Genomic DNA, 27,382 nt, shown 5'->3' with positions numbered 1-27,382 from the left:
AACATGAGTCAGCAGTGTAAGAAGGTGAATGGGATTTGGGGCTGTATCAAACGGAGTATCGTGTCCAGATCATGGGAGGTGATGTTAACACTTTGCTCTGTTCTGGTTCGGCCTCACTTGGAGTACTGTGTTCAGTTTTGGGCACCCCAGTTGAAGAGGGATGTAGACAAACTGGAGCGTGTCCAGAGGAGGGCAGCAAAGATGGTGAGGGGTTTCGAGACCAAGACATATGAAGAAAGGCTGGGGGAGCTTGGTCTGTTTAGTCTGGAGAGGAGACAACTGAGAGGGGATTTGATAATCATCTTCAAGTATTTAAAAGGCTGCCATATAGAGCAGTGGTCCCCAACCCCCGGACTAGATGACCCATGAGGTCCCTTCCAACTCTATTATTCTATGAGCACTCTTCTCCTTCAACATAAATAGAATAGCAATTTTATTACGGTTTGCACCAGGCATATCTTCAATGTAAAGAATGAGAAGAAGATGCCTTTGTTGACAGAAGGACTGACCTGGCTTTAGGAGGTGATGTACAGAAAAGGGGGTTTTATTTCTGATTTGGTTGGTACAATAATGTTCATTAATTAAGGTCTAATAAGTTGGGATGTGGGCCAGCTGAGTGCTTTCTCCATTCCACTGGTAGAGCTGATATGTTTTGCCAGCTCTGGCTTTGGTTATTGCACTTTTCCTGTAAGAAATTTGATGAAGATTATATTAGAAGATTATATTAGAAACATCAGATTAAATGAACTAATCACAGCTTGAGTCTGGCATGTCATTCTATTTGAAACAAACAGTTGACATGCTGCTTCTCCAAATTGGGCAGAAAAACTGATTGGTGGAGGAAGCTGAACTGCTATCCTGGAACTGGCAGGTTGAAGTGTGCAGAATTGCATGTTGGCCATGATGCCAAGAAAATAACGCAGTTGTGAATAGGCTCTTGCATTTCGGCGGCCATTCAAGGCCGAAGTGGCTCGAGATGCGGTGGGGAGGGGGAGCGCCAGTAGCCACATGCACGCAGGTGCCGGGTTGCGCGCCACCACCAGCACCGCCCCCCCGCCCCCCCCCCCCCCCATGCTGCACCACTGTCTGCTTTGGGATTGAACGGCCACCGAAGCGCACAAGCCTGTGTGAACTTTTCGCTTTTAGAGGCCCTTTCTGAAATGTTTGGTGTCTAGTATAGAGTTGAAACTGTGTAACCTCAGATTCAGGCACAATTTCCAGATCATGTCAGTAGATGGTGCTGTATTTCTTCCCTGTGAATGGTTTGTTGTGTTGGTGGAGAATGGGGGTGGGGGCCTATTCTTGCTTCTCTCATTCCAAGTATCCTCTTTCCGATTTGGTTACCCTTTTAAGGCCATCTAAATAAGCACAGCAGCAGAATTGATCCTGCCTCCTGCTGGATAGCTTTCATTTCTCCATAGAATTTCTTGCCACTCTTTGGGCAAATTTAGACTTAAATTTAGGAAGTGTGAAAGTCAATTTACAATGTTTTAAACGTGAATATTCTGCATTCTGCAGTTACTGTATAATTACATTTATATGGTAGATTCCAGCTCACAGAATATAACCGGGAGCTATTTATTTAATTTCTAGAACATCTGAAAAGCCTCTAATTAAGAACTAGAAGTTGTGAAATAATTTGTACAAAGAAAACTGATTGTTCATTTCCAAGATGTCAATAAAATATTTACAGTATTTGCTGGTGTATAAGACTCCCCCCCCCGAAAAACATGCCTCCAAGTGGGGGGGGGTCGTCCTATACGCCGGGTGCCCTTCAGTTGGGGTAGACAGAGCTGCCCATAGCGGCCCATAGTACTGTATTTGGAGTGGAAATGTTGGGGGGTCGTCTTATACGCCAGCAAATACGGTATATAGTTTTGTTGGTTAAGAAAAACTGAGCAAAAGTATCCAGGGCAGAATAAAGCTAAGATCTAATAGTGAAAAGTTAGGATAGTGAGTGTTATTATTTTAACAAAGAAAACCACGCCACAAAGGCAACTGACTCTGAGGGAACAACTTTTCATTGTGGAGGAAAAACTTAGAACATCTTGAAGTATTTTTAACAAATCATAAACAGCATTTTGTGTTCTGTTCTGACACAGCCTGTCGTCCTTAGGAATGAATCATAGGTAACATCTCATTTGCAGGACATGGTTTTCAGCATATTAGAAAGTGGCAGGCTGTGTGTTGAGGTGTCACAGCTGCCGTGGAACGGATTTTGAGCTCTCGTGTTCTCTCTTTGAGCCTTCTTTACGCTCCCAGTATGACTCCAGGCTTTTCTTTCCAGCCATAAGGCTCAGAAAATTATTCAGAACGGTGCTGAGGCTTTATCCAGGAATGCCCAGGACTGTTGTAGAGAAGGCTAATTCATATGGAGGCTCAAATACAGACCCCTCATTTGTGTTTCAGAAACAGGTTTGCATGAAGACAGTATTAAAATAAACATCCCTTGCCTGCTTACATCTTGGATACTTTTTCAATTTAGCTTTTCAGTCTAGTTGTAACATATGGGGGGCGGTGGCAGAAATTACTGTGGTTAGAGCCAACTTGTTTCCCCTTACAACTGGTGTGTATTTCTTGCAAATCCCATCTAATTCCTCCTAGATATTAGATGGTTACAGCTGCATTCCTAAAATTGGTGATCTATCTGAAACAAAATCAAAAAGGGTCTAAATGATGTAGTCTGCCAGCAAAAAAGAACCTTTCTTAGCAATCGTTGGAACTTGAAACATTGCCAGGACTACAAGCTGGAGAAAGCAACTGTTCAAGAGATACAGGGGAGAAGGGCATGGTGGTCCTGGAGGAAGAGATCAGTCTTTTAAAAATGTCTCTATGATCTCTAACATGTTGTTGCACTTGGGATGTTCCTTGACCACTACTAAGATTATCTTTTGTATGTTGCTTTAGTGTACAAATCAGAATTACGGGGGGGAGGGGGGGATAATAACATATTTTACCTCCAGGTTGCTCCTATTTTCCTTTTAGAGATGTGACTTATTGGTTTATACAGAACATCTTTTCATGAGCTGTAGTTTCTGGAAGAGAAGTAGCAGTACCTACTCCCTTGGTGTCAGTGGAGGAGCTCCTGCTACCGTTGCAGCAACAGGAGAAAATTAAAAACAGAATCAAAAGACACCTTGCAACATTGCGTGCAGCAATAGGTTCTTTGCTGTTGCCTTTTGAAAAGGACATTTAATAGCTCTCGGAGTCACAAGGAACTCCGTGGTGCTGAAATCAGCATCCCAGCTCTCCCACATCCATAGCCCCAACCCTCTCACTGGTTATCAGATGCTACCGGGCAGCCATAAGGTGAATGAGGCTGCTGCTTGTTTTTACTGCTTGTTCAGCTACTGTGTTAAAATGTGCCTCCCTCCCTGCCACAAAGTGTTCCTGTGAAGGGAGAAATTGCAAGTGAATTGGCTCATGGTCTCCCAAGACACAGCAGTCTGTAAGGCCATCCAATCCCACCCCCCCCCCCCACCCCCAGGAGTCATGAGGCACATTTCTCAGTGCCAACACTTTTTCAACTTCTTTCTTCAGTTCCTGGTTGATTTTTCTCTCCAATCCCTCACTTGTTCTCTGCAGCAGGTCTTTAGTATGTATGCCAATTGTTGCTCTGTAGAAGCACGTCTTAATTTGAAGGCTAGACAGAGGTCTCAGGTACGTGACACAGTGGTAGATTTAGTCTTGACATGCCCCAGTTCTGCACAAAGCATGAGCTGATCTGATCTCGAGAACCTTTTCTGCAAGCCTGCCTTCCTGGTATTTTTCTCTCAGTCTCTCTTGCTTTTAGTTTCTGGCTCTGATTGTGGGGGGAAGAGAGCAGCATGGCCGGTGGGAAGGGGCTGTCTATTTAAATTCAGACTTCATGTTATATAGGATTAGGAGTTATTTGCATTTAAATCTCCGGCAGCTATGTATAACTTGGGCCTAAATTATGAATATGATCTCCCCCCCCCCCCCCAGGTCACCTTTCGTGGGAGGAAAATATCCAGTGCACAGCTCTATGACTGCGGTGGACTACTTCAGCTTCTTATTTTCAACCCTTACAGGTAACTCTTGTGAAAGTAGTAAAGAAATGGAATTTTCTTTCTGGGTGATTAAAAACAAATGTAAAGAGCGAATAGACATAACATAGAGGTGAAAAGGAGGGGCAGCACCTCTTTGGGACCATCAGCCTGTTGGTATTGGCCAAGAGTCATTTTTTTCATCTTCGCCAGGTCTGGCCACTAGTGCCCTGCTTGTCCCCTGAACATCTGGCCACAGTGATCCATGTGACAGTCCCCTCCAGAATAGATTTCTGTTACTCGCTCTACACGGGCCTGCCCTTGGGCTTGAGCCGGAAACTTCAACGGGTGCAAAATGCGGCTGCCAGGGTCCTCACAGGAGCATCTTGGAGGGCCCACATCCAGCCTGTGCTGAGGCACCTGCATTGGCTACCAGTTGCTACCTGGATCCGGTTCAAGGTTCTGGTATTAACCTTTAGGGACCTGCGCATTCTGGGACCCACCTACTTGAGGGACCGCCTCTTGCCCTATGCCTCCCGCAGGGCTCTGTGCTCTGCGGGTACAAATCTGTTGGTCATACCCAGGCCCCGGGAAGCATGTCTGGCCTCGACTAGGGCCAGGGCCTTTTCGGTCCTGGCCTCTATCTGGTGGAATGAGCTCCAGAAGAGCTATGGGCCCTGTGGAAGCTTCCGGCATTCTTCAGGGCCTGCAAGACAGAGCTCTTCCGCCAGGTTTATGGTTGAGGCCGGTGCCCTAAGGAAGAGCTGGACCCTCCCCCCCTTGGATTACTCTTATGGCGGATTAATGGTCAGCAACCACTTTTTCTGCCCCTACGGTTGACAATGGGCCTGGTTTAATTATATGTAGTCTCTGCTGCTTCTAGACATCTTGTGTACTGATTTTGTGTATTTATTGAGTAGTTTGGTGTTTTATCTATGTTGTAACCCGCCACGAGCCATTTTGGGAGTGGTGGGCTAGAAATCAAATAAATAATAATAAATAATAATAATGCTCATCGGGCAGCGTACTCACATAGGTGGTCCCTTAGATACACTGGACCCAGATCATGGATGGCCTTAAAGGTCAATACAAGCACTTTTACTCTAATCCATAATTCCACTGGAAGTCCAAGCATCTGCCCAAGATTAGGCGTTGTATGGTGTGGCGGACACCCCCCCCCCCCATTTTAAATCGTTTTGTATGTTCAATCTTTTAAAAGGCTCCTGTTCCTTTCAGTGGGTTCTGTTCCCCAGTCATGTGAGGGGTTCTTTTTGAATCTCTGAAGGACCATTGGAAGTCAGACCCTCGGAGGAAAGGTTAGCTCTGAGTGGTTGAGTGGTCCCCAGTGATAAAAAGGTTGGGTACCACTGCTCTACACTTTTAAACTACAGTTTTACTTTGACTGGTGTTTAATACTGTCATGAACCCTGGTTCCTGACCTGAATTTCACCTGTGTTCTCCCAGAGACTCCCAGGCTGTTGTCATAAAGCCATAAATTGCCTGTTTATTCCTGTCCTCCCTCTGTATACCAAAGTATCTCATCGCCAGAACACCTTATCTCTTCCTGTTCTGATTGACCTTGCTAGAAGCTGTGAAGCCTCAACACTTGTAAAGCATAGGCCAGGTGGCCCTTCTGAGAACGATTGTATTTTCCCGCCTTGCGGATCCCTCTCAGCCCCCTCCCTTATTTGGTCTCCTGTATAAGTAACCCCTGGGGACTATTGATCCGTTGTCTCTGCCAAAGAGTTTTGTTCATTGAACTTTTGCTGTTGATGCCTTGCTGTACTAGTCTCTAGAATAAAGCTTCCTTTTGGATTTCACTCCAAGAGTGGTCTCGAGGAGTTGTTTGTTCAGGTGACTTTACTGGGGTGTCTTCTGCCTAGTTCCTGACAAACACGTACACAAAATGAGTGTCCGGATGAGCCTCTAATATATTTCTGCTGTAGACAAAATAATGGAACTCTGGTTCACTTTGGGGGCTTGATTCTAATTTCCCACAATTTCTTTTCCCCAGGCTTTTCTAAAGAAGAACTGACTAGCCTGCAGAGCATAAGAGGCAGACCTCACATTAGCCAAACACAACTGTCTCCTGTCCAGCTCTACCTGACAGATCTGGATCAGTTTTTATATCACTGGGCTGTGACAGAGGTAAAGTCTTAGATGCTGAGTACTGCTCCTCCCTCCCTCCCTCCCTCCTTCCTGCTGCAGCTGACAAATTGTTAATTTCAGGGCAATTGGGAGCCTAAGGACAACATCAGAGTAAGTGGCTCCTGGGTAACAGCCATGGATGGCACTGCCAAAGTAAATGCTTTTGCTTCTTCCTGCAGGGCCTGTTGGCCTTAGCAACCTTTGCGTTCTCCGGGTGAATGGAAAGTCTGGCTGGTCATCAGTTTCTGCCCATTGCCTAGGAACCCGGCAGGAGATGAGGCTCACTGGGTACACTCTCTACATCTCAGTACTGATTTTTGAGCTGGTTTCTTCAGTCTGCATCACTGTGCAGCAGGTAGTCTTCTGTTTGAAAATCAGCAGAGGGGGAATTTACTTTGCTTAGCTGATGCCCATTGCAGTGAAGCATGTTGTGATCTTAATGAAAGGGACATTGCAGTGGTTTTCTCCTTAGAATATGTTTGCCTTTTGCTGTGTGGCAGCTTCACTCTTCCTAGTAGAATCTGTTGGCGGTACCATGATTATTTGGAATACTATAGCGTCATGTGCAGGTTGAAGAAACAGTATACACAGGGGTTATACATAGGGCACATACGGTAGTTAGATTTTGCCCCAAAAGGTCCCACTGCCAAAGAGATGAGGCACTTTAAAAACTGAATAATGTAGGGGTTACTATGTGTCATAAATACAAGGATAAAACACCTGAATAGGAAAATTCTACCTGTGTGTGTGAGCAAAGCCTTTCTCCTGTGTGGATATTAATTCAGACTTCAGAACATATTTAAACAGAAGGCAAATGATCTCTGAACATTTTCACAGCATTTTTTCTCTCTCAGGCTTTTAGTTTAAAGATCTCATTCTTGGTGGTTTTCGCTAGGTTGGCTGACATCCTCCTTCTGCAGTCGCAGTGTTCGTCTTCGTGGCTTCCGTGCCGTCCCTCGTGGGGGTTCTGCGGAATCGCAGGCCTGCCGCGGAGAGGAACTCGCAAGCTTTATACCTATAAAAATCTAGAAGCTCCCAAGAGTGCTCCCCCCTCCCCCACAGAGGGTGACTTTCGCGCCCAAAGTCACATGATAAGGGAGGGGTCCACACTCCCCCCTCAGTTCTTTTTCTGCCGCCGCTGAGAGGGGCTGCTCAGCAAGCCGAAGAGAAGTTTTACCTCAGATTCAGAAGGGAGGCGAACGGCTCAGAATTCTGGTATTATGGGCCTTGTTTAAATAAGTAAATAAAAGAGAGAGAGAGAGAGACTATAGTGGGGTGAAATAGCCCCAAATGAAAAGCTGAGTCCTTCACCTCTGTTCTGACAGAAGACAATGCCTCAGCCTTGCTGCCAAACCAGAAGAGCAGTTTGTCTGGAAGCTCTCTGGGAAACGGCCTCAGCGCCTCAGACCTGCGAGGACAGAGAGCCCGCGCGGCTGGTTTATGGCCAGCAGCCTCCTCAGGTGTGCCCAGTGCCAGACCCGGTGGTGCCTAATCGAAGGAGGAATCTGCCCTGTCTAGAGCCACATGTAGCCCACCGGTGAAGGAGACAGAAGAAGTTCGGCATCGGCCTGTTTATCATTCGCATTTAGAGGCGATTGGTCTCCTCGATGCCAGCAGGCACCATCTCCATGATGTCGAGATCTGCTGCTGCTGGCTGATTCCCAAGGGCTGCCTGGCACTCAGAGTCCTTGATCACGTAAGTCATGACTGCATGTGATGCTAAATGTCATAATTTGGTGCCAAGAGGTGCTGTGCCGACACACAACTCACCAATTTGCCAGCTCTCTGACAATGAGACCCCGAGCATGCTTGCCTCCATAGTATTGCCACCAAGCGCCAGTCGTTGCTGCCAAGCAGTGCCATTGAGCATCACTGCCAAGTGGCACCACAGAGTGTGGGGAAATTCAAGGGACAGGCAATGGGGCTCTCCCCCTGCCCCCCGACATTGAGCATCAGCTCTGCAAGTAAGCTCTGCCTGCATTCCCAACACCCATGAAAGATTGGGAAAGAGATTTGTCCTAGGCTATATAGATGCCATCTGCTGCGTGCTGCCACCACAAGTGAATCTTTGACACAGTTGCTGGCAAAGGATCTGAGACCATCTCAGAACTGATTATTATAGAAACAAGGGTACCATAGCCTTGTAAACTTGCCCTAAGTAAACTTGCATTCACACCTGCATTAGCAGAAAAACAGGATGTTTAGACTCAGGAGGGAAGGCTGTTCTTATTTTGGATTGTTTTAAATTAAGCATCTCAGAGCCACCTCCATCATTTGGATGTACAACCAGCAATGATTAGATCTGTTTGTCACTTTTCCCCCTCCCCCCTTTTGAAACTGAGGGGAGGAAAATATATTTTATGACGCATAGGGGATCCACTGGCATAGTGGCAGTATAACTCCAATGGGGAGAGTGGCAATTGTGTGCTTCAGGAAAGGGGGCAAAAAGCCACAATACAGTATTGCCAGCCTATATTGGAATGCAGTATTCTTGGCTAATCATTCCCTGTGGTGCCCAGAATCAGGTCTAAACCTGGGGGCTTTTTATTTTGAAGGTAAACTTTTATTTAGTGCTCAGGCATATGAGATACTTGGGCACATAAAGAAGTTCATGCTGACAGCCAAAATATTGGCCACGGTAAGCAGGCAGGTTCTGCATAGTCGGGATCTTCTTTTATCCTGATCAGAACTACCAACCAATCCCACCCACTCAGAGGCAACTGTGCACCCCTCAAAATAGGGGGTGAGCCTTGGGCATGCTGTCCAGGTTGTGGGTCTGCATCATCTGTGCTCATTCCCTATTGAAATGTAGCATTCATGGATCTATTGTTCCACAATTCCACAATGTTTTTCCATAGAAAGGACTACTGAGGCTATCCTTCTGGAAAACAGATTTCCACCCCCTGAGGCAGAGGGGTGAAAAAAAAGTAGAATCCTTAAGGGATCACCTTTGGTTGAAACTCAATATTCCCTTGACTCTGCTAAGGGCTCTGATATAGTGATCTTCCAATTTCTCCTCACAGCAGCCCTGTGAGGTAGGATAAGTTGAGAAACTTTTGCACTTTCCCTTCTTATATTGTACTTTTATATGCTATTAAAGGCTTGCTGTTGTTGTTGAGGCAGATGCATAAGGCCCTGCGTACATCCAGTTTGTGCAATTCTTTTTCTGCCGGGTTAGCCGGCTTGGCATAGTACGCGGGGAGCGTCACAGTCTGTTCTAAGTGAAATTTTGATGCAACCTTAATGACCGCATCCTTTTTGAAACTGCACAGCTCCTTCCTAGACGAAAGGGCAGCCAGTTCTGACACTCGCCTGGCGGATGTGATTGCTACCAGGAATGCCACCTTCCATGTGAGATACTTGATCTCTGACCGTTTGATGGGTTTGAACGGTGGTTTGGTCAATGCTCAGAGCACTATGGGAAGTCTCCAGGTGGGATAACGATGTTGGATTGGTGGGTCCAGTTGCTGAGCCCCTTTGATGAAGCGCCTCACGTATGAGTTTTTGATGAGTGAGTTTGCATGGTTCCTTCCCAGGACTGTATTCAGGGCTGCCACGTGGCATTTTAAGGTAGCCGCACGTAGACCTTGCATCCTGCCATCATATAGGAATTTTATGACATCCTTATAGGATGGTTTTATAGGCACGATGCCCTGTCTATTTGCCCACGCTGAGAAGGCTCTACACGTATGGTTGTATATCCATTTCTTGGCGGGCCTGAAGCATGATGATGTTGACAATTTCTGCTGGGAGACTTAAACGGTGCAGGGACCGCCTCTCAACTTCCAGGCCGTCAACTGAAGCCACTCTGGGTCCGGGTGGCAGACCGGGCCCTGTACTAGTAGATCCTTGTGGATTGGGTGCATCCAGGGTGTTGCTAGCAACATCCTTACCAGGTCTGAGAACCATGAGTGGTGAGGCCAATGTGGTGCCATGACGATCAAGGTTGCTTTTTCCACTCATATCCTGTGTAGAAGTTTCCCCATTATAGGGATGGGGGGGAATGTATACAGGAGACCCTGAGGCCAGGGGCAGCTGAGAGCATCCTCTCCTTCTGCTGTTTGGTGGTAGAACCGGGTCAAGTAGCGGTCCGTCTGGGCGTTGTGTGGCGTTGCCATTAGGTCCATAAAGGGGCGACCCAATTTTTGTACCAATTCCTGGAACACCTCCCGGTTCGGACTCCACTCTCCTGGGTCTAAGTCCTGCCTGCTGAGCCAGTCCACTTGGCAGTTCACCAGACCTTTCAAGTGTTCTGCTTTGAGACTGGACAGGTGTTTTTCTGCCCAGTGGAACAGAGGTACAAGGAGTGTGACTGAGTCCCTCCTTGTCGATTGATGTGTGCCTTCATTGTCATGTTGTCGGTGCGGATCAGAACGTGTGCGCCTTGGACCAGCATTTGGAAGGGCTGTAGAGCTCGACGGACTGCCCAGAGCTCCAGCCAGTTGATGCTGTGACCTCCTTCTCTTTGGGGCCATCGTCCTTGAGCTGTATGGTCTCCGCAGTGAGCACCCCAGCCCCTTTGGCTGGCGTCCGTCGTGATTATGATCTGTGATTGCGTAGTGAAGACTGTTCCCTCTTGCAGATGTCGGGGTTGTGTCCACCATTGGAGTTGTCATTTTATCTGGTCTGGTATGGTCATGTGCCTGTTCCTGCGCCTGGCTATATGGTGCTGGAATGGGAGTAGGAACCATTGCAGTGGGCGAGAGTGGAAACGTGCCCAAGGGATCATGTCTATGGTAGATATCATGCGCCCGTGGATGGCGGCTAGCAACATGAGATCGGCTGACCCGCTGGTCATTATCTTGGTCACAATGTTCCTCTGCTTGATCTGCTTGTCCTGTGGAAGGAAAACTGTAGACAGATGTGTACAGATGTGTGCCCCTAGGTGGGTGATGTCTGAAGTGGGAGTCAGCTGACTCTTGTCCTCGTTGATCAGGAACCCGTGGCGAATTGGACTGTTTGTCGAGTCCTTGTCTCCACTGACGCCTGATCTCTGTCCCGTAGAAGCAGGTCATCCAAATATGGGTACAGGTGAATGCCCTCCTGGCGCAACTTCACCACTAGGGCGACCATGACCTTGGTGAACACACGGGGTGCAGAGGAGAGGCCGAATGGAAGCGCTGTGTACTGGTAGTGCTTGCCTTGGTGGTAAAAGTGCAGGTAATTTCTGTATGCCTTATGTATTGGAATGTGCAGGTAGGCCTCTCGGAGATCTAAGGATGTTAGCAGGTCTCCTTGTTGCAGGATCTGCAAAATATGTCGTAGAGACTCCATGTGGAATCTTCTCTTTACCCATTTGTTGACACCCTGGCAGAGCACCATTCCCCACAAGTCACCATTCCCGCCAGACTCCTTCAGGACGTTGGAAACCAGGAAGATTCTGATGCCCTATCGTCCGGGGAGGAGGGAGCACAGGCTGCTGAAGTCGGGGGGCGGGCGGAGCAGACAGAGACTCCACTGTCGCTTGGCAACTAGATGGCGTGATCTCAACCCTGTAGCCCGCAGCGAAGTTCATTCCAATGCATCACTAGCTGATGTCCTGTCAGACAGAGAGGAAGGGGAACTCTCTGGAGAAGAGACTGTTGATCCACCAGATAGTTCTACCAGGCTGTTTCAGGCAGAACATCTTCAACGTATACTGCCCAAGGATCTGTGTATGAGATATGTTCCCAGGGCCCTACTCTTAAAAAAAAAAATCATGGAATGGGCTGATCCAGGCAATGTAGAAATCCTTACTTGCCTTACTGACCCATAAATGTGTAGAAGGGCCTCAGTACAGACATTATCATGTTGAATTATGTTTCCATAAACTAACAAGCTTTGCCTTGTTGGTATCTCTTTGAATTACCTGTGCTCAGAGTTTTTTTTCTGCAGTCTTCTTCGCTGGATTGCCTCTAATAGGCATCTGCAGTGGAGTGACCTGATCCACATTTGTTCACCACTATGTTATAGATGTCAACTCCTGGAGAGAGGTTCTGTGGGTAGAGTGGATTCAATCCATTTTTCTGCTATGTAAGCCCACACCCACCTCCAGGGTGCGTGATCTTGCTAGTCTTCCATGTGGGATTGCACAGAAGCCACGAAGATGAAAACAGGGTTGCACTTACCTGTAACTGTTGTTCATTGAGTGGTCTTCTATGCAGCCACACAACCCTCCCTCCTCCCCCGCTGTGGGATGCTGATAATGGATTGACTTGCCTGTTCCGGCGGCAGGAAGGAGAACTGAGGGGAGATTGCTAGCCCCTCCCATATCATGTGACTTTGGGCGGGCATGTCAGCCTCTGTAGGGGAGGGGGGAGCACTCTTGGGAGCTTCTAGATTTATATATGTATATAGCTTGCGAGTTCCTCTCCGTGGCAGGCCTGCAATTCCACAGAGTCCCCATGTGTGACGGAACAGAAGACCACTCGATGAACAACACTTACAGGTAAGTGCAACCCTGTTTTCAGCAAGCTCTGTAACCATCTAGGTTTGGGCTTTTTCAGCATCTTCTCCATGCCTGTGGAACAGCCTCCTAGATAAGGTCCAGCGGGGTTCTGCCCTCCAATGAGACTGCAGCAAAGAACATTTGGAGCAGTGAGAATCCAGGCTACTGGAAACAGACACAGAATCACAGAATCATAGAGAGGGGGCCATACAGGCCATCTAGTCCAACCCCCTGCTCAACTCAGGACTAGCCCTAAGCATCCTAAAGCATCCAAGAAAAGTGTGTATCCAACCTTTGCTTGAAGACTGCCAATGAGCGGGGAGCTCACCACCTCCTTAGGCAGCCTATTCCACTGCTGAACTACTCTGACTGTGAACATTTTTTTCCTGGTATCTAGCCTATATCGTTATAGGCAGCATGTCCTTCTTCTGCAGCCAACAGAAACAGCATCCTGCCCTCCTCCAAGTGACAACCTTTCAAATACTTAAAGAGGGCTATCATGTCCCCTCTCAACCCCCTTTTCTCCAGGCTGAACATTCCCAAGTCCCTCAACCTATCTTCATAGGGCTTGGTCCCTTGGCCCCAGATCATCCTCGTCGCTCTCCTCTGTACCCTTTCAATTTTATCCACGTCCTTCTTGAAGTGAGGCCTCCAGAACTGCACACAGTACTCCAGGTGTGGTCTGACCAGTGCCGTATACAATGGGACTATGACACCTTGTGATTTTGATGTGATGCCTCTGTTGATACAGCCCCAAATGGCATTTGACTTTTTTACCGCTGCATCACACTGCCAGCTCATGTTTAGCTTACAATCCACAAGTACCCCAAGGTCTCGTTCACACACAGTGTTACCTAGAAGCGTATCCCCCATCCAGTAGGCATGCTTTTCATTTTTCTGACCCAGATGCAGAACTTTATACTTATCTTTATTAAATTGCATATTGTTCTCATTTGCCCATTTTCATTGTGTTCAGATCTCGTTGAACTCTGTCTTTATCTTCCGGAGTATTTTCCAGTCCTCCCAATTTGGTGTCATCTGCAAACTTGATGAGTAGTCCCTCCACCTCCACCGAGCCCAGAGGTACCCCGCTACTCACCTCTCTCCAGTCTGATGAAACACCATTGACAACAACTCTGAGTGCGGTTCTCTAACCAATTCCCTATCCATCTAACGATCTGAAAATCCAGATTGCAGTCCTTCAGCTTATCCATCAGAACAAGTAAACGACATCAACCGAATTTCCATGATCCAGCAAACCTGTCAAAAAAGGAAACCAGTTTCGTCTGATGGGACCTGTTGGAGATTGATCCATGCTGATTTCCTTGGATCACCAAATTGACCTCCAGATGTTTGGAGATCGCTCCCTTTAATATCTGCTCCATTATCTTCCCCATAACAGAAGTCAGACTCACTGGTCTGTAGTTTTCTGGGTCATCCTTCCTCCCTTTTTTGAAGATCGGAATAATGTTTGCTCTCTTCCAGTCCTCCGGGACATCTCCAGTCCTTAAAGAGGTCCCGAAGATGATGGACAAGGGTTGTGCAAGTTCTCCGGAAAGTTCTTTGAGCACTCTCGGGTGCATTTCATCTGGACCAGGGGATTTGAACTCATCTAGTGCAGCTAAATGCCTCTCGACAACCTCTCTGTCCATGTTAAACTCCCACCCAGACACTATGCCTTGGCTACTACCATCTCTAGATGTGCCTAAACCCTTTGACCTGTGGGGAAAAAACAGATGTAAAATAGGCGCTGAGCCTTTCTGCTTTCTCTGCATCTTCCATTAGAGTTTGTCCATCTGCACCCAACAGCGGGCCTATTGCCTCTTTTACTTTATGTTTGCTCCTCACATAACTGAAAAATCTTTTCTTGTTACAATGGGCTTCCCTGGCCAATCTTAGCTGACTCTCAGCTTTGTCCTTTCTGATGATTAATCTACAATTCTAGTTACCTGTAGGTACTCTTCTTTAGAGCTCTGTCCTTCCCTCCATTATCTCAATATTTCCCTTTTCTTTCTTAGTTCCTCTTGAAGTTCTCTGTTCATCCAAATAGGCTTCTTAGAGCTCCTGCGGTGTTTTCGTCTTTCTGGAATAGTCATTGATTGAGCATGCAATAGCTCTTGTTTGAGTAGTGCCCACCCTTCACATGCTCCCTTCCCTTCCAGCATTCTCGTCCATGGTATGACACTCATCATGTCTCTGAGTTTATTAAAGTTTGCCCTACGAAAATCCAACATCCGTGTGGCTAAAAAACTTCCTTGCCCCCTCCCCCATCTCAAAGGGGGGGGCACATTTGGCAATGATTTCAAATATTGCTTTAAGTGTATTTCAGTTTATTTGTTGATGTTTTTGATTATGTTGTTTTGTATGGTTTTGCTATCGGTCAGGAGAAAGGTGGGCTTAAATGTTTTGAGAAAGTGTTCAAAATTAGTTGAGGCTCCTCCATAAAACAGGATTCTCATGGTTAGTAGCCCTGTTTTCTGAGTTGGGGTAGTTAACCCTTTTCTGACTGCTTTACTGAGGCAAGAGTCCCACTTCCCCCAAGCCCAATGCTAGCAGCTTCTACTTTGTGGCAGGAGGCGCCCAGTGGACTGGCTCTCCGAAACAGTATTTCAGGAATGTCTAACAATCAGCAGGTAAAAGAGGAGTTTGAGGGTGGGTATTAAGTTCCAGCAAAACTATTTCCAGGCTTTGATCTTAACATTTTATTTGAATCTGCTTCCTAAGAAATGACGCATATGTGATTCCAAAATTGGCTTGCCAAGAATAAAGTCATTTTTAGGAACTCTTAGAGCAGTTCATTTCTGGCCTTGTGAACCAGTTGTAGGAAGGCTAAATCCCTTTGACACTGTAGTGCAAGCTGTGCTTGGTATCTTATTTCAGAGTAAGGTTAATTATGCTTTCAGATGATGGCACGGGTAATAAGCAAGCCAGAATCCTCTGAAGCACTTCAGTTTCTCAGCGTAATCTCATGTCGGGAGCAGAATCTTTTGTGACATAAATAAATTTGACAGGGCAGAATTACCAGTTGTTTGAATGGTTGGTAAAAGCTGCTTTTACATGAGCAGACTAAACTCATGGGATCTAGAAGTAAAAACACTCCTGATTCAGTGACCCAATGCCAGAAAAAAAACTTAGGATAACATTTGGAAAAGTTAGAATTAAAAGGAGAAAATCATAAGAACCACCCTGCAAATCCATATTACTCAACACAGTTAGGAATACAGTTGCACTTAAGATTAAGGAATTCACTTGGGAGTGTTAATAGAAATTAAGCTTTTGATGTTTGAAGAAGAGTTGGTTTTTATATGTCGCTTTTCTCTACCCGAAGGAGTCTCAAAGCGGCTTAAATTCACCTTCCCTTTCCTCTCCCCACAGCAGACACCCTGTGAGGGAGGTGAGGCCGAGAGAGCCCTCATATTACTGCTCGGTACTATGGCTAGCCCAGGGCCACCCAGCTGGCTGCATGTGGGGGAGTGCGTAGTCAAACCCGGCACACCAGATTAGTCCGCATTAGAAGTGGGCAGGAGAGTGGCAATTCTGGTTTTGGTTTAGGGGCTCTATTCACATGTTCCTGCTTGTTCACTGTAGAAAATGTTCCCATTATTAGGCATGCATGTATTTGATCCCTCTTACCTGTCCTGGCACCAAAGCCATCCTCCCTTCCCCTGAATTCTGGAGTCCTGGGAGCTCAGAGGGGGCTCAGCGTTCTGCACAATTTCCAGAAAATTCTTATGCATGTTAACATTCCCATTTTCGCAAGTCTTGTTTTTGCAAGAAGTGACACTTTTCTAAATTTTCACACAAATCAGTCCAAATATTCTGAACTTTTTGAATGATACATGGTCAAGAAATCTGTGCAGCATATTTTTTGGGGGAAATAGTTTGGGGGAGAGGAATTCTGTGGGAAGGGGGAAGAGCAGCAATTGAAAGCAAGACCTGGAGTTTTTGTTTTTTGGAAAGGAAGGCGTTATGATTTGCTTTCAGTAGCTTCTGGCCTATGATGCTCTTGGCCCTATATTTCCCTCCGTTTTCCTGGCCATTCGAAAAAATGGGCTGCCCATTAATGAAGATTTTCATTGCAAACTATGCTGCATGTTCCCCTGCCTTACGCAATAATGCATGTGTGGCACCCACAAATAGGCTTCTCCTTCCCCAGTGGTGGCACCCCACCTAAGGAATGTTTCCCGTATAGAGACCTTGATCCTATTTTTTAAACTTTTAGTTGCTGGGATATTTTACTTGGCAAGTCTTTTGGATGAGTTGCTATTTCAACCTGACTACCTTTGGGAGGGAGGGAAGGAAAGACTAGGGGGGCAATTGGGGATAATAGGAATAAAGAAAGGTGTGGGAAGGACAGAAACGAGGAAAGGGGAGAAATTGTGATAGCTGTAAAGAGGGACAGTGGATGTAGTGCGACAAAGAGGATCAACTGGGGGGTGGGTTGTTTTGGTAATCTTATACTGATCAGATTTATATTTTCCTTGATAGTTTGTGGTTACTTGTGCTTTGTTTTTGCAAACTGGTCATTTTAGTTTTATTTTGATTTTTGATGATTTTGATTAGCTCCTGTTGAGTTATTTTATGTGGTATTTATTGTTTTATATTGTGGGTGACTTCCAGTAGTTCGGTTCTGAGATGGCAGCATAGAAATATATTTCGCCTCGGAGGTTTCTGCCTGCAGATGCGCTACAGACACCCAGTGAGTTGGGCAAAGCAATTGAAGAAGCAAGTGGACCAGCAGCCGTACCCATGTGGGTGCAGTGGTTAGGAGTGCAGACATCTTCTCATCTGGCGAGCTGGGTTTGACTCCGCGCTCCCCCACATGCTGCCAGCGGGGTGGCCTTGGGCTCGCCACAGCTCTGATAAAGCTGTTCTGACCGAGCAGTGATGTCAGGGCTCTCTCAGCCTCACCCACCCCGCAGGATGTCTGTTGTGGGGAGAGGAAAGGGAAGGCGACTGTAAGCCGCTTTGAGCCGCCTTCAGGTAGACAAAAGCGGCATCTAAGAACCAACTCTTCTTCTTCTTCAGTAATCTCAGGGCTCTCTCAGCCTCACCCACCCCACAGGGTGTCTGTTGTGGGGAGAGGAAAGGGAAGGCGACTGGAAGCCGCTTTGTGTCTCCTTCGGGTAGGGAAAAGCGGCATTTAAGAACCAACTCTTCTTCTTCTTCTGGTTTAACTTCCATGCATGGGTAGAAGGAAAAGATCCCGTGTATTAGCAAGAATACTGTTCTTGAAAGGATATCGGGCACTATGTCATCATCATATAAAGAAAACAAATAAATGATTTCTTGTTTAGGACATACCAAAAATGTTCTAGGAATAAATCCCAGGAAATTGCATGACTATAAAAAAAAAAAAAAAAAACTACACTGAACCTAATGAATTGGGTATTGGCATGATTTTCCGTTTGGTAATGTAGAAGGCGGAGCTTGTTCTCCATCTCAACCAGGAAGTACTCATTAGCATTGGATCTGTAGCCTCAATATTGAACACGGCCTGGGAGGAATTTACTCATGCTGCAGGAAGCACTTTGTCCCTGGAGGGCTCTTGTTGACGTGGGTTTGCTGACTTGCCAGGTTACCAGATGAGACGTCTAAAGGATTCTGTCCTTTTACTTTCTTGTTTATCTATTCTCCAGCAATGTACAGTAGCCAAATACTTTATAGATTTAAAAATTTTAATCTTGTTGTTTTCCTTTGAAAACTTGAAATTAAAAGTGTGGTCAGGAAATATAATTGAAGCTTCATTGTAATAACTATTAACCCATCTCGCACTTAGCGTTTCTGGGCAAGATGATAGAAAGGGCAGTCGCAAACCAACTGACAGAGTACCTGGAAGAAGCTTCCGTCCTAGACCCATCCCAGTCAGGCTTCCGGCCTGGCCATGGGGTAGAGACAGCGCTAGTCGCTCTCACGGACGACCTCCGTCGCCAGTTGGACCGAGGTGGGTCGGCACTGCTGATATTATTAGACCTCTCAGCAGCGTTTGACACAGTCGATCATGAGCTTCTAGCTCACCGCCTCATCGATGCTGGAATACCAGGGACAGCCCTTCAATGGCTGATCTCCTTCCTCCGGGATCGTGGACAGAGGGTTGCAATAGGAGAGAAAATATCAGACCGCCGACAAGTTACTTGCGGAGTCCCACAAGGAGCGGTCCTCTCTCCTATCCTATTCAACATCTTCATGCGCCTTCTCGCACAACTGGTACGGAGGTTTGGGCTGGGTTGTCATCATTATGCAGATGACACCCAGCTCTTCTGATGGATGGCCACCCTGACTCTCCCTCAGAAGCATTAGCCAGCTGCCTGGAAGCAGTGACGAGATGGCTGAAGCAGAGTCATCTGAAGCGCAATCCTTCAAAGACTGTGGCTGAGTAAGAAGGGGCCATGTGAGGAAGTGAACCTGCCCACCCTGGAAGGCACAGAGTTCAGTATGGCTCACTCCACCAGGAACCTGGATGTGATTCTGGACGCTTCCCTCACAATGGAAGCTCAGGTCACAAAGGTAGCACAGCTGGCATTTTACCACCTCCGCCAAGCCAAGCTACGGAACACCTAGCCACAGTGATCCATGCGGCGGTCACTTCTAGACTGGACTTTTGTAACTCGCTCTACGCAGGCCTGCCCTTAGCCTTGGCCCGGAAACTACAGCTGGTTCAAAATGCAGTGGCCAGGATCCTCACAGCAACACCGTGGAGGTCTCACATCTGGCCCATTCTCCACCAACTGCAGTGGTTGCCAGTTGAATTCTGGATCAGACTAAAGGTTCTGGTAATTACCTTCAAGGCCATACGCGGTCAGGGCCCAGTGTACCTGAGGGATCACCTCCCCGCCTATGCCCCCAAAAGATCCCTACGCTCCACCGCCACCAACTGGCTAATGGTCCCTGGCCCAAAAGAAGTAAGCCTGGCCTCATTCCACCTGGTGGAATGAGCTCCAGGAGGAGATCAGGGCCCTGACAGAGCTTAAACAGTTCCGCAGGGCCTGCAAAAAGGAGCTCTTCCGCCAGGCATTTGGTTGAGACCAGGCATAACCAACAGCGACTGAAGGGCCCCTGCTCCCCCCCCCCTCTCAGAACTCCACCAGAGTGCTCTGGACCTGTTTAAACTGTTCACTGTAGCATTGTTTACACTGTTTATTGTTACAACTACCTGTTATTAATATTATTATATGGTTATTCATATGTTATAGATTGTTTTATGTATTGTTCATATGTTCCATGCAAACCGCCCTGAGCCCCCGGGGAGGGCAGTATAAAAATTAAAATAAATAAAATAAAACAAAATTGTAATTCACAATGCCCAAAGTCTATTGAAGTTACTGCAAATAAATTTGGCAGGGACTATGTGCTTCCTAGAGCCTCTTGTGGCGCAGAGTGGTAAGGCAGCCGTCTGAAAGCTTTGCCCATGAGGCTGGGAGTTCAATCCCAGCAGCCGGCTCAAGGTTGACTCAGCCTTCCATCCTTCCGAGGTCGGTAAAATGAGTACCCAGCTTGCTGGGGGGTAAACGGTCATGACTGGGGAAGGCACTGGCAAACCACCCCGTATTGAGTCTGCCATGAAAACGCTGGAGGGTGTCACCCCAAGGGTCAGACATGACTCGGTGCTTGCACAGGGGATACCTTTACCTTTATGTGCTTCCTAGCTTAACCACTCCCCTGATGTTCAGCCTAACATCAGCATGGACTGTGTTTGTTCACCCTCTGTCATTAGGAACCTGCAAAAAGCAGCAGTCCTGGTACTAGAGGTTCTATGTTCATTAGACTGAACGCTGACCCCCCCCCGCCCCCCGCATGCATATTGCCTTATGTTGTGTGTTTGTAGCTAGAGTGAGCAAGAAATCAGGGCACAACAAAGATGATGAAGGAGACTGTTCCTACGATGACATCTGGAAGTGAATAGTCCATTTTTCATGTTTGGATGACAGATCAATAGCAGTATGCTTGAATTGAAATTTTCAAGCAGAGGTCCCCACTATGTGTGCCTGGTGAACAAATTCATCTCTGCATGCTTTTTTGTTCTTGATATTTTAACAGATGGTGATCCAGTGCCTGTCTGCTATACCTTCTCGAAGTCAGTGTATAGATATTGTTCAAAGTGGCATCTGTAAGTACCTGGTAGGTAGTATTTTAAATGGTTTCCGTGTTCTGTCTGTTTCTGTGTTTTAATTGGAAGCCAGTTTTTCACACAGTGATGATAGAAATCTGGTGTGTACCAGATGTTTGCTTGCTTTGGCAGGACGTCTGGTTTTGAATTGCAGACTTCTTAGTTATCAGAACCGGTGCTGATGCATGTTTTTTCACCTTATAAAGCTATTGCCAAAAGATTCATGTCATCTTAACTATCGTAAAACTATCGTAAAACCAGTGAACTGTACCTGCCAAGTTAAAAAGGAAAATAGTAGTAGCGTCACCTTGACCCGGATTCCTTGATGCCTCTTGTATGAAGCCGTGTGGCTGTATGGCCATTCCATTTGCTATCGAGTTTAAAATTGGGGTCACTGGCCAGTGCCACTGAGATGTTGCGTAAGTCTGACTTCCAAGACATCAAATGTGGCAGCAGGTAGGCCTCATTCCTGCCACCACATATTCCTGCCACATTTTCAGGGTGTTTCTTGAGCTTCATGTGCTGCACCGGGTACTTCACTGTTGAGGATTTAACTAGGTGTCAGTTCATGAGATCAACGCAACTCAAATTCCACAAGAAAGGAAGGGCAGATTTTAAGAAATGTTAACTGCCTGAAGGGCAAGTGAAAGCTATTGCTAGCATTGTCCTTTTGGACAGCTGCAAGAGACGGTGCTGAGAGGTAACATATTTGTTTTCTCTCCTAGTCAGGACTGACTGTAATACCTGACAGCACGGCTGGATCTGTTTTGTGTGCCATTAGTAAGCTCTCGGATCAAGCCTGCCTCCTTAATGAAAATCTCTCCAAGTTCCTGGCTTCCTTGTGCTGCAGCCTTCTTTACCTCCTTTTAATGATAGAGAGAGAAGATGAAGAACACCTTCAGAAGAGGTAAGCTTTTTAATGTTGGCACTTAACTCTGAAAACACCTGCATCACTAACAGCCACTTCGGTAACATTTGGCAAAGGGCCGCTGCTTGTGCCCAGGAGTGTGGTCTGTGAACCCAATTGTGTCCCAGCAAGCAGTCACCTTAATCTTTGGATTTAGCCTGTGGCTTCATTAGGCACCAGAAAAATTAAATTTAAGATACTGGATTTTATTAGCAGCCTCATTTTAAGACACTATTGCTGTTAGGTAGTCTAGTCCTTGGACTCACATGAGTCTTATAACGTGCAGAGTTTTCAGGGATGGCAGTGTGCCATTTTCTGGATAGAGCCCAAAATAGGCTAAGGATAAATGAGATCAGTGTGTTTACTTCTTCATTTGAGATGCCTTTTAAAAGGTTTTTCCCCCCGGAGTAGGAAGTGTGATCTGCTTTCAGGTGTTTTGTGAACTTTTCCTGCATAGGTCTTCAGGCCTGTAACAATAGTAATAGAGTGCCAGCCCTTCCAAGGCAGAGTGTGAGTAACGTTTTTGTGTGATAACTGTTTTGTTTCCATTAAATTGTTATAAATGGGTCCGTTGTAGTCTCTTATTGTATTCAGAAGGGTCGACTGTGGATACAAGAAATGTGTATCAAATTGAGGAGTAGGCTTGGTTTCCTCGTTCACCAGCTGTGTCTGTGCTGTCCTCTGCTCCCCGTAGGGATGTCCTCTGGGCCTCCTGTATTTCATTGCTAACTGCCCTGCCTCGGGTGTTGCGGCTGGTGTTGCAAAGTCTTCAAGTGAGCATAGTCCATCAGGAAGAACTGCCTGTCCTCGCCCAGCTCCTTCGTTTGTTAATGCAACATGGACAGCTACGAAGTCACATGGTGACCAATGAGTTCCTGGTGAAGCAGATTGTCAAGGATATTGTGGTAGGAAGACATTTTTCTCACTGTTTTAGCCTCACAGCAGGGAGAGCAGAATAGTGCAGCTGGACCAAGCCCACAGATTGATAAGGAAAAGTATTTTGAGTTTCTCTCTCCTTCCACCCCCTGCATGTTAGTGAGTTTTGTCCTGTCCAAGAAACAGCAGTAGACAAAGTCACACAGCACAGAGAGGATTCCTGGGAAATAAAAGCGGAGGTTTGTTGGGGAGAGCCCGGGAGCAGATGTTTTCAGGGCTCTTCTTGGGTCTTTTAGGGATTGCCCAAACGACTCTTGCAGCAGCTGGTGATCTGCTAGTAGACCCCTCCCCTAACCTAGGGCCCACATCTGGAAGCTGGTCTTTGTTTCCCTATGAGATGCCTCTGGCACATTTCCCACAAGGCCAGGTCTCATGCATTCTTTTGGGAGGAAGATCTCAGAACCTTTCATATTTTACCTTTACAAAAGGTAGCCAACAAAGGTTGTCTTTTATGGTGGTTAAGTCTCCATGTTTTCATTCTGAGTCAGTTCAGTTATTGTACCCATAATTACCGTCATTTGTTATGACCTAGAATGGGGTAGCCAAACTTGCTTTCCAGTTGTCCGTGGACTACAGTTACCATGAACGCCTAGCAGTTTGGCCCGGGGGTTGGGGAACACTGGTCTAATACATTAGTCTGTTTCCTACAATATGGTGGGATTTATTCTAAAACTGAGCATGCAGCTGCCAAGCTTGAAAGCTACAAGCTAAAGCCCTGTTTTCTGATTGACAGGCATCGAAGAGTGGTGATGCCCAAGAGCAGTGGCTGACAGACCTTCATTACTATTTCAACGTCTGCCTTGCCTCCCACCCCCAAGGGGCTGGTGCAGTCAACACCGTCTACTAAAGAGAATATCTGCATGTGGCCCAAAGTGTTGTGTTTTTGTTATGGATGCAAAATATCAATTTTAAGTGAAAATTAAAAGTACATTTTTCAAAATTGGTTTGCATTTTGGTGCAAGAATGTTACTTTTGTTACCTTGGCAAAGAAATTTACAAACAATTGGTCCTAAGCAGGGGTCCTCAAACTTTTAAAACGGGGCCAGTTCACTGTCCCTCAGACCATTGGAGGGCCGGACTATAGTTAAAAAAAAAAAACCGAACAATTTCCTATGTATACTGCACATATCTTATTTTGAAGTAAAAAAAAAACAAAACGGGAACAAATACAATATTTAAAATGAAGAACAAGTAAAGTTAAATCAACAAACTTGCCAGTATTTTAATGGGAACTAAGGGCCTGCTTTTGGCTAATGAGATGGTCGATGTCCGGTTCCATATTTGTCCCTGCTCGTCGTAACAAGGGATGCAAGTGTGCATCAGTTAGGCTAGATCTGGTTGGAGATTTCAGATGTTTCATTCTGGAAAAAGTCTGTTCACAGACATAAGTGCTGCCAAAGGTGGTTCCCATTTTGAGCGCATGGTTCCTGAGATTGAACGTGAGTTCAGCCATACAAGCACATGGCTGAACTCGCACTGCTCAGAGATCACAACAGTGTGAACCAGGGCTTACACAGCACACAGCATACAACATCATACACAACTGAACAGCAATCAGAATATAAATGCAGTTTGGTGTAGTGGTTAGGAGTGAGGACTTCTAATCTGGCATGCCAGGTTCAATTCTGCACTCCCCCACGTGCAGCCAGCTGTGTGACCTTGGGCTCGCCACAGCACTGATAAAGCAGTTCTGACCGAGCAGTGATATCAGGGCTCTCTCAGCCTCACCCACCCCAAAGGGTGTCTGTTGTGGGGAGAGGAAAGGGAAGGCGACTGTAAGCCACTTTGAGTCTCCTTCGGGTAGAGAAAAGCGGCATATAAGGGCCAATTCTTCTTCAGTAATCTCAGGGCTCTCTCAGCCTCACCTCCCTCATAGGGTCTGTTGTGGGGTGAGGAAAGGGAAGTTGACTGTAAGCCACTTTGAGCCTCCTTTCGATAGAGAAAAGCGGCATATAAGACCCAACTCTTCTTCTTCTTCAGTAATCTCAGGGCTCTCTCAGCCTCCCCTCCCTCACAGGGTGTCTGTTGTGGGGAGAGGAAGGGAAGGTGACAGTAAGCCGCTTCAGACTCCTTCAGGTAGAGCAGTGGTCCCCAACCTGCGGGCCACGGCCTGGCACCACCCCCTGCAGTAAAAAACTTCCCAGGCCGCAATCTTGCGGCCCGGGAAGCTTCTTACTGCGGGAGGGCAGGGAGAGGGAATCAGGCTGCGCCCGCGCGGCCCAACCCGCGGGCGCGGCCCGCGTGGGGGCTGTCCCCGCCGGCACGGCCCAATGCCCTGCCGGTCCCAAGCTTAATAAAGGTTGGGGACCACTGAGGTAGAGAAAAGCGGCATATAAGAGCCAACTCTTCTTCTACTACTGTCAATTAAATTGGATTTCCTACTCCTTCGCTGTCTGCAGAGCTGGATTAAGTTCCCATGCAATAACACTGAGCACTGACCATTTTCATTTCCTCTGAGCACTGACAATTTGCATTATCATTGTGATGCCACCCACCTAGAAACCACCCCAACCAACTAACCAACTTAAGAAAAAAGGCTCTCCTAACTTTTAAAAAAATCCTAATTATTTTAACGTGATGGGGGGGGGCGGTTCTCTCTTCAGAGGAAGGCGGCTGACAATGGAGAGTTTAGCCAAAAAAGATCCGACAGGAAGGTGGGGGGGGGGGTAAAGATTAAAATCCTTGCAAGAGCAGAGTTTTTCTAGGGCAGCCGCTGTGCGCTGCAGACCCTGCGCTGCCTTGCAAACCTCATTTTCCTGTTGCCACTCTAAGCTCAAGCCAACTAACCAACTTAAGAAAAAAGGCTCTCCTAACGTAAAAAAAAAATCCTAGCTTGTTTTTAAGCTCGATCAGGCAGCCGCTGGCTTTGCACAGGCACACTCGTTATCCCTCCAATCACGCCAGAGACTGAGAGGAAGAATGAGGAGACGGAGAAAAGGTGGGAAGTCAGAGAGTGCAGCTCAAATTTCACACATGCGCACTGCAGGCAGTCGGCTGCTAAGTGACAGGCGGCTGGAGGGAAAAACACCCGGCGGGCCGGATAAAAATAGTCCCTGGGCCGCATTGGGCCCGCGGGCCGTAGTTTGAGGACCCCTGGTCCTGAGCATAGCTTTTGGAAAGGAACTGGTTGCTGTGAAAGAAAATAAAGGGCAATTCTAGTGTCTGAAGAGGAGGCAATATAAATACTGTTTCTGTAACTATTGATTATTGAAAGAAAAGTGGATAATTCAGTATTTTTCCTATAAAGGGATTAACTTTTTCTTTCATTGCCACATTAAGCAGTGGCTTGCATGTAAATATCGGCTCAGCAGCACTCCACTTCAGCAGCAGCAAGATGCTTTCTGCTGGCCACAGAGATCAGAGAGGTGGACATGTAAAGGTACACTTTTTGTACTCTTCTTCCACAATGATGTTTTAAGGCACACAAGATGGTAGCCTCCAGGAGGGCTCTCAAGAAGCAGGGCTGGAGAGTAGACCATTCCAGATGAGACAACAGAGGTCGGAGTTGGTATAAAGCAGCTGCTCAAATTGAGTTGGTGACATATAGTTTACCTCTTTAAGAGCACCCATACTCTGAAAGGCTACTGGCTTAAAATTGCTTGCCTAGAAAGGGCAAACAAGCAGAGCGCAATAAGGTTTTATATTGTTCAGCAAGCCTAGAGTAAACAGGCTTCAAGAAAACAAATCATGTATTTATACTCTGAGTGGTGGCTCTAGTAGTTTTCACATCTATACACAGAAGAATGGTCCCGTTTTGGCTGTTCAGTCAAGGAGGCCCAGGATGCTAGTTGCTCCTCCTTCGCTGGGTTCCGTGGACACTCCCGGCCCTCAGGCATGATCTGAAGAAGTTAGCAGTCCCCCCAGCTCTGCAGCTCACTTCCTCTTGCTTTGAAGCTAATAGGAGCTCTCTACAGCCTCTGCAAAGCAACCATACTCTTAAAGCTTTCTAGTCATTGGGGCATGTCCAGGTCCCTTTGCAAACCTTTGAAAGGCCTGTGTGCCTGCTGGAGCGATAGATCTGTAGACCCACCAACCAGCAGCTCCTGGGTCTGGTGGGGCTCTTTCCTGCTCTGCAGGAATTCTCACCAGTATTGGGGAAGGTGCTCTTTTTTGGTGTGCGTGTGTGGATTTGTAGCAAAAAGTGTTCAGATACTGTATAATAGGCACTTATTGGTAGTATAAAATACTGTTTTTCAAAATCAATGTAATGTCCATGGAGAATTGATTTTCCTTTGAGTTATAATTCAGTCTTGCTTTCTTGCCTGGATCTTGTGTGCTTTGTTTTGACTGTGGTGGAGGGTTTCATGTTGTATGAATACTGTTTACATTTCCCTGTGTTCTCCAGCACACGCAGGTACTGCAATCCACTTCCTGCAAAAGCAAACAGAAAATTAGTTCGTGTTCAGAACAGACAGATAGGCATAGTGTCCATTAGGAAAGAAATGCAAAAGCCGCAAACTGTAAGAGCACAAGAGCCCTGCTGGACTCTTCAATGCCAAACTACTTTTTCTTTTCTAGCCTTGCTTCTCTCCTTACTCTTTCGCTGGATCTGGTTTCCTGTTGTTATCAATATAGCACAGGTTTTCCTGCCTGTGTCCCCCTGCCCACTAGGGCTTTTGGGGATGTTTTTTTTAAATGACAACTGGATAGTGTAACAATAATCTATATTGGGTGTCAGATGAGCAGACCCAGGTCCATTCCGCACGACTTCAATGTTGCAAAAGACTTCCAAATTGTAAACGCTACTAATTTGAAGTTATGCACGACGTCACTGTTGCAGTTCCAGCCAAGTCCCTCCTCCTGGCTCTCTCCTCCGAACTTCCGGCGAAGCGATCGCCATTTTTCTTTAC

General features: G+C 46.7%; 2 protein-coding genes across 7 annotated transcripts in view; one reads left to right on the top strand and one right to left on the bottom strand.

Annotated features, from left to right (window-relative positions):
• The window catches only part of TEX10 (testis expressed 10), a 46,234-nt gene extending 22,762 nt beyond the window's left edge, over positions 1-23,472 (top strand). For both annotated transcript variants that reach the window (XM_077304625.1, XM_077304624.1), the window contains exons 10-15: positions 3,967-4,052; positions 6,022-6,155; positions 20,620-20,700; positions 21,415-21,596; positions 22,291-22,501; positions 23,266-23,472. In XM_077304625.1, the coding sequence (XP_077160740.1) occupies positions 3,967-4,052; positions 6,022-6,155; positions 20,620-20,700; positions 21,415-21,596; positions 22,291-22,501; positions 23,266-23,379 (808 nt within the window). In that variant the 3' untranslated portion in view covers positions 23,380-23,472. The remainder of the gene's footprint in view (positions 1-3,966; positions 4,053-6,021; positions 6,156-20,619; positions 20,701-21,414; positions 21,597-22,290; positions 22,502-23,265) is intronic.
• A 257-nt stretch (positions 23,473-23,729) lies between these two features.
• The window catches only part of INVS (inversin), a 168,238-nt gene continuing 164,585 nt past the window's right edge, over positions 23,730-27,382 (bottom strand). For all 5 annotated transcript variants that reach the window (XM_077304617.1, XM_077304619.1, XM_077304621.1 and 2 more), the window contains one exon: positions 23,730-26,903. In XM_077304617.1, the coding sequence (XP_077160732.1) occupies positions 26,770-26,903 (134 nt within the window). In that variant the 3' untranslated portion in view covers positions 23,730-26,769. The remainder of the gene's footprint in view (positions 26,904-27,382) is intronic.

Source organism: Paroedura picta, chromosome 11 (genome assembly GCF_049243985.1).
Source record: "Paroedura picta isolate Pp20150507F chromosome 11, Ppicta_v3.0, whole genome shotgun sequence".
Lineage (NCBI taxonomy): Eukaryota > Metazoa > Chordata > Lepidosauria > Squamata > Gekkonidae > Paroedura > Paroedura picta.
This window is presented reverse-complemented; position numbering and strand designations above follow the sequence as displayed.